Here is a 12,064-nt window from a genome sequence, read left to right on the forward strand (position 1 = left end):
TTTCTACCGTTTTTTTTTCCCCGTTAAAGTGTTTTTTTGGGGAGTTTTTCCTTATCCGCTGTGAGGGTGCAAAGGACAGAGGAATGTATGCTGTAAAGCCCTGTGAGGCAAATTGTGATTTGTGATATTGGGCTTTATAAATAAAATTGAATTGAATTGAAAAGGTATTTTCACACAGTCTTAAATGGCCCCCAATTTTAAAAAAACTTTGGACACCCCTGTCCTAAGTAAACAAGAGAATTGCAGATAACATTTCTGTATCTATCATGTTGTTTTAAAATTACAGCAATATATAAGGAAAAACTGTAGGAAATAAAAAAGAATAAAAAATGAATAAATAATTTCTTTAAATGTTTCTTTTATCGGTTAAAGTTAAAGCGTCGTCATTATTTACATCGAAGAAGAAAAAAAAACTCCCGGAACTTCCGCCAACACTAAACGGAAGTAGGTACGTGGCCGCTTCAGCTGACAGTCTACATGATGGCGACAGAGGTTCAGAGCGGCGACCTCGACAGTGCTACTTCCAGCCGGCTCGAAGTTTCCATCGATGGCCTCACCCTCAGTCCCGACCCGGAGGGCGAGCAGATCCAGGTCGAGGAGCCGGACCCCAGACCCGCGGAACCCGAGACCGACACGCCGGGTGCCGCGGGTGGCGAAGATGGAGAGACAGCCAAATCTGCCATAGAGAGGAAATGGGGCTTTCCTTTGCTGGAGCTGTACGGAATGAGCCTTAAATTCTTCAAAGGTATTTTACGGTTGTTATAATGTCACAGCTTTAACGCGCAGGAGCAGCTAACGTCCGAAACGACCGTTAAATTAAGACACGAAGCGCTCGCGCTGGCAGCGGTTAGCCGTTCGCTAATGCTAGCTGTTAGCTGTCACCGCCGGGGCTGCTGCTGTCAGCCGCAACACTACATTAGCTTCAAAGCTAACGAGTAGCTGACGCTGCTAACAAGCTGCTAGCCGGTTGTTAAAGGGTAAAATAAGCACTTCACTTCCGAGAAGTCCATTTGTGTCTGGTTGTGGCCTCAGAGCATTTTCACCCGGCTGTTATCTGGTGTTGTCTGTCTTCTGTGTACCTTTAAGAAGAACAATCAGACTTGTTATGCGACCGCTCCATTAACTAATGTAAGAGCTGTAACGTAAGAAGCTATCCATCCTAGCTGAGTGGTGGCTCATAGTGATTTGTTTGGGAGCTTTAAACACGCCCTGCCCTGCCACTGATGCAGCCTGTATGTCAGCTGCTTACACTGATGAATCAGACGCTGACAGATTCCTGCTGTGCTGAAGGAGTCAATTAGTCCGGTTAGACCCTCCGACCCATTGTCTCCATTTGACATCTCTAAAACCAGTTCACAGTGCACCACGTTTTCATTGCTCACGGTGTTGTGTGTCCACTGGCTTGTTTTACAGCCTAACTGCCTCCTCATATCCATATACCACTCCCTGCTACTACTACTACTCCAGCAGGAAATCCAATAAAAGGCGCAAGTGGTGGATTACTTGCACTTGTAGTTGTTTTTCCATACATACAATTGGTCAGGCTATCTGAATTAATAGCATCACCTTAAAAGGAACAGTGTGTTATATTAAGGGGGGTGCTAGAGGCAGCTAGAGGTGAGGATTGCAGATAGCATCCAGCCTCCTGGATAGAATTCCTTCAGTGTTTATTGCTCAGGAAGTTCTTAGAAGGGAGCTGAACTATCCATAGAAGTCTCCGCCTGTCCAAATCAAATGGACCCAGTGATTTAAACTAGTAAAAACATTGAATGAAGCAGTTTCACGTTAAAAGAATCAGTGTTTTTCTGACACTCTTGTTGCAGAAGGGGCTGCTAACAATGCAAAACTGCAAATGGCCCTAGCTAGAGCCAGTGTTTGGTTTGTATCTTCTGGGCTACTGTAGAAACAAGGCGGTGCAACATGCAACATATACCCCATCACCGTCCCTGTGTCATCACTAGCTATCCAGTGTATGTCTTGTGCTCAAAAGACAGCTTGCAAAATATATTGTAGCAATATATAACCAGCTATAACATCTGTTTTAAGTTTCAAAATCAACGCCTCATTTCAGTTCATTATGCAACAGCCTATTTGTCAAGTAGTAGTGAGTCAAAGCAGCACAGCATGTCCGAAAAATGTAAATGAATATGCAGTGTGTCCCTCTCTCTGTGGCTTTAAGGCAAATTGTGGTTAAATGTGTTACTTTGCAAATACTTTGAGCACGTTTTCAATTTTGAACTCTAGGGATTTGCACTGTTTTCATTAGAGCAAAGTGCTTGTGATGACTGCACAAACAGGTTTGGGCCCAGTTGCCACTGCGCAATGGTAATCTGTGCTCTGTATTTGTAGTCACGTATTTCAAGTCAGTTAGGGTTAGGTCTAGTTGCATAACTCATATGCGTAAATCTGATCCTTGCCTCACATTGGATTAAATAAATTTTGACTGTGATTTTAATAATCTTGCCAGGAGGATGTTATTAAGTTATAGAGTGTTTAAAGAATAACTAACTCTAAATGCTTCTGCTGCTGCTGCCACCATGTTGTAATAAGAAACAAAGGTGTGTTGTGGCATTCACAAGCATTTAAACCACTGGACATAAAAAGAAATGAAAGCGAACTCATTGCGTTCACGTTTCTGCTCTCAGATAAAGATGGAAAAGCCTTCCACCCAACATACGAGGAGAAGCTGCGGCTGGTCGCTCTGCACAAACAGGTGTTACTGGGCCCTTATAATCCTGATGCTTCACCGGAGGTTGGCTTCTTTGATGTCCTGGGTAACGACCGCAGGTAAACCTGGCAGACGTCTGTGTGTATGCGCCAGTGGGTGTAACCTTTGAAATATGACATACATTCCAGCACTTTGGTGTGTTAATTGTCTATTGAACCCCCGTGGTGAGATCATAATTTCTTTATGTATTAGAGAGGTATGAAAACGTGTGAAGTAAACCTGTTTTACTGACACACAGTTGGTATTTCAAATTTATTTATTGATTGAATGGATGAATAATTGCTCACATCCTGTGGTTGTGGATGTTGTAAAGACACAACGGTTACAAATGCCACAGATACAATTTTTGTTTTATCTTATGTCATCTGAAAAGAAGTCAAAAAAATGTCTTGAGCTCAATTTACCCACCTGCCTCTATTATTTGTCCTCACACCCATTGTCGCTCTGTGCAGGAAAGAGTGGGCCTCCCTGGGTAACATGGAGAAGGAGGAGGCGATGGTGGAGTTTGTCAAACTGCTGAACAAGTGCTGTAACCTCTTTGCTCCCTACGTCACCTCACACAAGATCGAAAGGGAGGAGCAGGAGAGGAAAAGGTAAGGTGCTCGACTTCACTCCCCATGAGGGAGGTCCCTCTGCTTCAGCGTCTAAATTCAGACTCAGGTTCAGCGTGTCCTATATGCAGGCATCAAAACGTTGAAGCAGCAAATAAATTTGACCATTTGCATGATTTATAATATCCTTCGTTACTTTGCTCTCCGACAGGAAAGAAGAAGAGGAGCGTCAGCGGCTGGAGGAGGAGGAGAGGGAGCGACAAAGGCAGGAGGAGGAGAGACGGAGGCTCGAGGAGGAGGAACGGCTGAGGAGAGAGGAGGAGGAAAGGCGACAGGCAGAAGAGGAGAGGCTACGGATTGAGCAGCAGAAGTATGTGTCTCTGTCACCTTGTGTGTGTTTGCAAAATATCAATTTGACTCCAGCATGACTTCTACATGATCGTCACACTTCCCCGACACTGATATCGTCAGGGATATTGTCTTTTCAGCCCCAGAGCTGTGACAGATTCATTGTCAAGCAAGGCACTTTAGCAGCGTCAGTGCTCAGCTGAAACCAGGTCCACAGAGGACAGTGCTTACTCCCTGCCACTCATCTCTCCATGTTAAAACCTTGCAACTTTCCACTGTCCCCTATTGTCTTCTCTCTGTTTCCTGTATTTCCTTCCTCACCGACTTTGCCCCTGTTATTTTTCCCAGACAACAGATAATGGCAGCGTTGAATGCGCAGACGGCAGTGCAGTTCCAACAGTACGCTGCTCAGCAATACCCCAACAGCCCCGAGCAACAACTGGGCCTCATCCGTCAGCTTCAGGAGCAGCACTACCAGCAGTACATGCAGCAGCTCTACCAGGTCCAGCTGGCCCAGCAACAGGTATTGTGTAATCACTAACAGAGAGATGGACTTTCATCGATTGATTTTAGGGAAGTATTAAGGTTTTGGCAACATTTCTTTTAAAGATCCACTGTAAATTGAAAATAGTTATGCGCCAGCCACAAGTGCCTTCAATTGCTGTGATCAAAATCTAAGTCAGAACAGGTTATTTAGGAAACCGCCATTTTAGAGACTGTTCAGCATGTTGACAAAAGATCGAAAAATAATTGAGATTGTTAAGCTCCCCACATAATCAAGCACTGTGATGAAGGCAGTATTAGGCAAACTCATCAGAATGACAGTTTTAGCCATAATGGTGCAGTCTTACATGGATAAAGTTTCAAGTCATTTATAGTCATATGCGCAACAGTTACAGTGAAGCAGTAATTGGTGATGAAAATGTAAGATCTCAGGCTCCCTCTAACATTGATCATTACATATGAAAAGAAAATTTACGCAAGTAGAAATTGGGAATCTAAGACATAAAATAAAAAAATATATTTAAAATAATATATGTTTTTGTTGTAATGTAAACAGGAATGTAGCAAATGTATATACGGGTAATGAGAGGTAATAAATATATACAGGGATGTTAAAAGGAGTAAAACACTAAGGGCCCTGACACACCAAGCCGGCAGTCAGCAGTTGGTCAAAGTTAGACTAGTTTTTGTGTTGTGTCCCTCATTGTGGCCCTAGTTGACCCCTTTTTGGCTTTTTTTTTTTTTTCTTTTAGCAGATGCAGCATGTTGAATCTGCCTCAGACCTGGCGGAGCCGTGGGTGAATGAAATCACTCTAGTTTAGGTAGTTCAGCTTAGTGCACAATAAAAGAAACGGAAGTGAGGAAAGTAAACAACGAGCTACAGTCAAGAGGGTGTGAGATCAAAATAAACATGTTGTATTAAGCAAGATTATGTTCGCTAGTGCATGATTGTTAAATTTAGAGATGTACTGATACCACTTTTTCCTTCCCGATACCGATTCCGATCCCTGAACCTTAGGTATCTGCCGATACCGAGTACCAATCTGATCCAATACCAGGGCGTAAAATAAAAAATGGATGGGATATGAATTGTTGTATGTCTCAATTCCTAAACTCAAAATATTGAGAAATAAATATATAATAGTAGAATGAATGCCATAAAACTTTTTTATTATTATTATCCAGTGTTGACACAGATCAAGACACAGGTTAAATTGCGGCCACACAATTTGGTAAAAAAGACATTTTAAAGACTACAGTAGAATGCTTTTTAAACTCCGCTCCATTTCCATTTCGTTTGCCTGTTGCGTGTGTATGCGTAATGACATGAGGCATTACGTGGTATCGGATTGGTCATAGGCTGTACTCGCCGATACCACATTTTAGGCAGTATTGGAGGCATTTCCGATACTGGTATCGGTGTCGATACAACTCTAGTTACAGTGCTAACTAGCATCTTGAACCCCTTGTGTTGGTCCTCTGTTTTTCCTTATTTAATGACGAATACAGTGTACCGCCGCCTGCTGCTGTGGAGGTATTTCCTCTCACACAGGCACAGGCAGCACGTGCTAGTTGCACATGGTAGAAGTTTTCCTTGTAGGCTTTTTCCCAGAAAGCCTTTTCTGATGGAAATCTATTCTTTATAACCCAAACTAAGACTTTTTCCTAATCTTAACTAAGAAGTCTCCTTCTGGTAAAAGGCCCTCTAGGAAAACGTCTCCCGACTGCTTGCTAGTTGATTACTGGCTGTAGTCTTTTTGCCTTTTCCAAAACTGGAACCTACCCACTCCATTTGTAGTCACCTCCACAGCTAAGTGAAGCATCCTACATCAAGGTGTAGGGTGTAAACACAGTGGGAAGCTTTGGAACACATTTCCCCCTCTGTAGCTGAGACAGGAGCTGTTGTTATATTTGGTAACCATGGTGAAAACTTAAATTATTCCCCTTTTAATGTTGTCTATATGTATGTGTATCACTTTTATTCGATTTGTGCTGATGTTTACCAAAATTTTTGTAGCGTGTATTATCCTTTTGCCATTAAAATCAACGAACAGATCAATAAATAAGTAAATAATACATAAAAGGGAATAAAACACATCCCTGAGATTCATTGGTGACATTTCTCATCTTTTACTCTTGTAAACATCTTCTCATTTTTCATTCTAATGTTTCTAAACTACTTGTTTTTGTAACAGTTCCTGTTACAAAATAAACATGACTGTTGTTTTATAGAGACTAGAGAGGTGTGTATTTGACTCTAAATACGATGTAGCATTTAAGAAGTTAACATCTGTAATTTGAATAGTTAACATTCCTTAGGGTAGTCGCACAGAACTTAATATGTACCGAGTTTCTTCCATGACTAGCACAGTTCTTTATTGCACATGGTCATTGTAACCCACTCCCACGCCTCACTAGTTGGTTTGGATGGTACTTAACTCACGTGGCAGACACTCGTGAATGCAGAAAGGGAGTGGAAGTGACTAGGGAGAGGGTGCAGGGGGAGGTTTGGGAAAGGCCCTTTGTGTTCAGGGGCAACTTTTTTGCCGAGACATGGGCGTCATGAGGCAACAGTGAATTGCCACTAGTTATTTGATGTCAGTTTGGTGTGTCTGTGCCTTAAGTAAAAGTATATAAAAGTAAGTTAAAAGTATAAATGTAAAGTGAATATAAGTGTAATTCACATAAAAGCAGGATTTTATAATCGTCCCAGCAGCAGTGTACAAATATAACACTTTTGGTTTATGTCTCTAGTTTGGGGTTCAGTATCTTGATTCAGTGTTGTCTACCTTTCATTTCAGGCGGCCTTACAGAAGCAGCAAATGCAGGCTGATTCCATGGTGCAGGGCACCCTCGAATCGAGCGGCTTCAACAGTGGCGAACCCATCCCTGCCTCAGCAGCGGGACCATTGTGCGCAGCTTCACCACCTGCTGGCGAAGAAACCCCAACAGTCAATGGAGGCCAGTCGGACTCGTACTCGGAGAGCATGGACCGGGAGCCGGAACCTGAGCCGGCGGAAGAGGTCTCAGAGAACGGGCCTTTATTAGGTTAGTGGGCCGTAGATGTTTATCTCCTCAAAAAACAGGAACCACTGGAGTTGACTTCATGCAGAAAGAATCTACGTTTCCTTTATTGGATAGCTTATGGCTACAAGGCAGAGAGGGGGAGGAGTTCTCCGTCAAACAAACAAAGCTTTATACCAAACTTGAAACCTGATTCTTATTTGCTGTGTCCTTGTTGATGTGACCTGGAGGGCAGGGAGGAGAAGAGCTGGAACAAGTGATACATGATAGGCTGCTGGTTTAGGTATTATCCAAGCACACATTCTGCTTACAGGAAGGTAAGCACTCACACGAGAAGTGAACAAGGCACTGGTCTCATTCCAACACATACATCCTGAGCCAAATTAATCCACTGTGGCTGGCTATTCACTCTCAAAATATTGTTTTGAAGAAAGATGGATGGATAGGCGGGTATGCAAAGCACTGGCCACATGCACACATGCTCTCTGTCTCTCTTTTTCTCTTTGTGAATCATACCTGGCCTGTTAGGTGAGCTAGTTTGGCATTCGGTCTGTGTTTGCTGGGAGGAAATCACTTGTTAGCAAATAAAAATGTAATATTTATTCTCTACTAAGAAACTTGTACGAGCAGATTTTTACAACAGATTGTAAGAAGCCTCTTGTCTCTCGATCACAGCAGACTCCCCACCAGTCATAGCCGCTCCCTCCATGTGGACACGACCGCAGATCAAGGACTTCAAGGAGAAAATCCGGCAGGACGCAGACAGCGTGATCACAGTGGGGCGTGGCGAGGTGGTGACAGTGCGTGTGCCCACCCACGAGGAAGGCTCTTACCTGTTCTGGGAGTTTGCCACGGACTATTACGACATCGGCTTCGGGGTCTTCTTCGAGTGGACGGACGCTGCCTCCGCCTCGGTCAGCGTGCATGTGTCGGAGTCCAGCGACGAGGACGAGGATGAAGAAGGTGAGGCGTGGGTGGGGAGGCTGTGTGAATAAGCCTGCAGTGTGTTGAGAATATCTGCTTAAAGAGTCAGCTTTACTTACTGTGATGTTGTGGCTGGGTGTTGGCTCGTATTCAATAATGTGTTCATTATTATGTAATGTTTTTCCAGGAATTGAAAATTTAATTTTACTGGCCGTTCCCTTTGTGTCACTATTGGATAGAAAATGGAATAGATGGGTCATTATTGCCCTCCTGGTTTTAGCTACACAGCCATTTGCTGTGGATACCATCTATGACATACTCTGCTATTTAATAACATGTCATGGTGCCAACGCGGTGGTGCAGCCTCACAGTAAGAGGGTTCCTGGTCCAAACCCAGGGTGGGGGAGCCCTTCTGTGTGGAGTTTGCATGTTCTCTTGGTGTCAGCGTGGGTTTTCCCCGGGTGCTCCAGCTTCCTCCCACAGTCCAAAGACATGGTGACTCTAAATTGTCCGTAGGGGTGAATGTGAGTGTGAATGGTTGTCTGTCTCAATGTGTCAGCCCTGTGATAGTCTGGTGACCTGTCCAGGGTGTACCCCGCCTCTTGCCCAATGCCAGCTGGGATAGGCTCCAGCACCCCCGCGACACCTAACAAAATAAGCAGTTATGGAAAATGAACATGTCATGGTGGTTATTTAGTTCCATCATTACCTCAGAAGCAGTTACTTTGAAAAGGACTGTCTGTTTCATTGATTAAATTGGGTTGTTTTGCTCATTGGTCAATGGAGAAATGAATAACTAGTTTTTCAAACAATATGTTCTTATGTGAAGTTCAGAACTTGCCTACGCCATAGGTAAACATCTCATAGTTCTTACTGAGGCAGAGGAAGGCCTGCTTGTGCAGTGGTGTGAATAGAAATGCAACTGTGGCAATATGTTGATAAGATAAAGGCAATAATGTGCTGTGGGATTGGCATGGTTTTGTTAGTTAAATTAACTGTACATATTAGCCTTTCACAGTCATGTCAGTTCTTTTAATCTTCAGACCTGAATGTCAGCTAAAGTAGAGGTTGTGTAGTTATGTTTAATGTAACAAAACTGTGTGTTTTTGTCACTTTTTGTCATGAACTCACAAGTTTTGTTCAAAATTGATCCTTTAAGTAAGAGACTGATACCTAAAGGGGTGTAGGATGGTGTAATGTCAGGCCACATCATATGGCATTACATTTGCGCCTTAGTGTGTAATGTGCACACAAAGAAAAAAAACTGTTTGGAGCTCAGAATAGATTCTTGATTGCTTAAATTAAATTATTCATGATTATTAGAGTTGCAGCTAACAGCTATTTTCAGTGACGAGTAATCTGTTGATTATTTCCTGGATTAATCGATAAGTTGTTTGGTTTATAAAAGTGCCAGAAATGGTGAAAAATGTCGATCAGTGTTTCCCAAAGCCCAGGATGGTGTCCTCAAATGTCGTATTTTGCCCACAACTCAAAGTTCAGTTTTTGGTGCACCTGGTGGCTTAGTGAGTAGCACGTGAGTCCCATGTGTGAGGGTGGCTTTGAGTACAGTCGGTGGCCTTCTACTGCATGTCATCCCCTCTCTCACCCCATTACACGTTTGGACTCTCCTGTCTAATAAAGGCAAAGAGCCAAAAATAGAAAAAATAAAAAAATAAAAATAAAGATATTTGGTTGACGGTCATCGAGGAGTAAAGAAACCGGAAAATATGCACATTTAAGAAGCTGGAATCAGAGATGTTTTTTTTTTCTTTTTTTAAATTACTCACCTGATTAATCAATTATAAAATTAGTTGACATTTAATTTGATAAAAACTAATCGGTTCAACAATTAAGCATTTCAGCTCTGGTGATTATAACTGCAAAAATTATAATTTATGTGCTTGTTAAAAATCTTTTTTCAGTGCTCAAAATGACCCATCATATTTTTAGGATTAAGGCACAAACATAACTCTAATATTAAGGTTAATGATATTGCATAATTATAATGACGCTGTTAAAAGGAGCTTTGTGTGTGTGCCATTTATAAAGATGAGACTCGTCGCTGATTCCCTCCTGCTTTCTATCCCAGTTTGATTTATTGTTCCTGTGTCCTCAGGTGATCCTCCCACTGAGGAGGAGAAGGCGAAGAAGGAGGCGGGGAAGCCCCAGGTGGATGAGATTGTGCCGGTGTACCGGCGGGACTGTCATGAGGAGGTGTACGCCGGCAGCCACCAGTACCCCGGCCGCGGAGTCTACCTGCTCAAGTTTGACAACTCCTATTCACTCTGGCGCTCCAAGAGTGTTTACTACAGAGTCTACTACACCAGATAAGCCTGAACACAGACACAGGGGAGCCAAGGAGTGTGTTTGTTCATATATGTATGTGTGTGTTTGTGTGTGTGTATGTAGGAGGAGATTTGTGCGATGGCAGCCTGTATGTGTGTGTGTGTGAGGAAGAGAAAGTGATGCCAGATCTATTTCTGGACAAAACCACCAGAGGGTGACAAAGAGACATCTGGAGCCCTAGTTTGAAGATTGGACTAATATGTATGTACTGTACGTGTATGCGTGTCCCAAGATACACCCATGCTAGACCTTCTCATCAAGCCCTTGGAGCCCTGTCGTATATCCACCACCTGTCCTCGCTGCGCTCACATAGACCAAGCTGTAGGACTTTGCTCTCACATTGTATTTTACCACTTTTCACCCTGGGCTCCTCTTCTGTCACTGAACCCCCCCCCAGCCCAACACTGTCCAGCGTGGCCTTGTGGCTGCTTCTGCCCCGAGTGACGCTTTCATAACCATGAACAGAAACCCGGCGAGTGCAGCGGCCTGTGAGTTTCCTGTTTGGTGGTAATAGTGGTCGTTTATCCCACAAGAACACAGACAATGTTGAAGATCTAACGTTATTGCAAATGGACTTCATAACACTATGCCTCTGTTCCACAGAGAGCTCCTGGTCTTTGCCAAGTCTCTCACACACATTAAAAACACCATTGTACACAAAGTTAATCATTTTTTTTTGTTGTATAACAGTAGTCCATTATTCTCTGCCCTCGTCACCGTGCATATATGAAGATCTGGGAGGATGTTCAGTGGAAGCAGTGCTCTTTCTGGCTTGTGCCTGCCCCAGAACAGGCTGTCTCTCACCTTACAATCTGATAGACAGAGTGCACCAGGAGTAGATTTTTTTCAATGGAGACGAGTGGCAAAATTAATGAAGAACAGGCAAGAAGTCATACTGTGGAGGCAAAAAAAAGACATAAGTATTTGAATTTTAAAAGCCACTGAAGACTTGATGCTGAAATTTAATCACCATTGAATTCATAATATTGAAATGCTTTACTTTGGAAAAGCGTTTGTTTTTTTACCTTGTTGAAATTAAAATCTGATGTTTTTTTTTTGTTTGTTTTTTTTTTGCAGTTTTAAAAGCTGAATTGGAATTTTTTTGGTGTTCACAAATTCAGATCCAAAATTTTAAGTTTCAAAATTTGAAAAAAAAAAAAAAAATTAAAATTGCTGTGTTTTTTTCCCAGTGTTCACAAATTCAGATCCAAAAAAAAAAATAGCTCAAATTTAATTGGTCATATTCAGATCTAAAAATCCTAGTTGAAAAAATTTAAACATCAGACAAATATAGATATTTTTTTTTAATTGCTGTTTTTCCCCCAGTGTTCACAAATTCAGATCCCAAAATTTAAGTTTCAGAATTTGAAAAAAAAAAAAAAGATTCAAGATTTGAAAAAAAAAAGGGGGGAGCTAAAATTTCATTGCTCATGTCCAGATCTAAAAATTCTAAAAAGTTTAAATGTCAGACAGATTAGTCAAAACATTCAGGCTCAATTGCCTGTAATGTCCTAGCTTCACCGTGAATTTTTAGATCTGAATTTTTGAACATTTAAAAAAAAACATATGTGGTCAAATTAATTGAAATTGCAAATCAAGAAATTTCACATTTTAATTTTCAAAGAGGAGAATTCCAAAC

The 12,064-nt window shown here is 42.1% G+C and overlaps 1 protein-coding gene across 2 annotated transcripts; it reads left to right on the forward strand.

The window, feature by feature from the left end:
• Positions 1-439: 439 nt before the first annotated feature.
• acbd3 (acyl-Coenzyme A binding domain containing 3) lies at positions 440-11,851 on the forward strand. Of its 2 annotated transcripts, none has more exons than XM_049590897.1 (8): positions 440-745; positions 2,646-2,787; positions 3,181-3,321; positions 3,491-3,649; positions 3,976-4,150; positions 6,933-7,179; positions 7,831-8,118; positions 10,196-11,851. In XM_049590897.1, the coding sequence occupies exons 1-8, from the start codon at positions 478-480 to the stop codon at positions 10,408-10,410; spliced, it is 1,635 nt and encodes a 544-aa protein (XP_049446854.1). In that variant the 5' UTR covers positions 440-477; the 3' UTR covers positions 10,411-11,851. The 2 variants fall into 2 exon arrangements, with proteins under 2 accessions (XP_049446854.1, XP_049446855.1); XM_049590898.1 differs by having other exon boundaries at positions 7,834-8,118.
• The last annotated feature ends 213 nt before the right edge of the window (positions 11,852-12,064 follow it).

The sequence above is a fragment of the Epinephelus fuscoguttatus genome, linkage group LG11, assembly GCF_011397635.1.
Source record: "Epinephelus fuscoguttatus linkage group LG11, E.fuscoguttatus.final_Chr_v1".
Lineage (NCBI taxonomy): Eukaryota > Metazoa > Chordata > Actinopteri > Perciformes > Serranidae > Epinephelus > Epinephelus fuscoguttatus.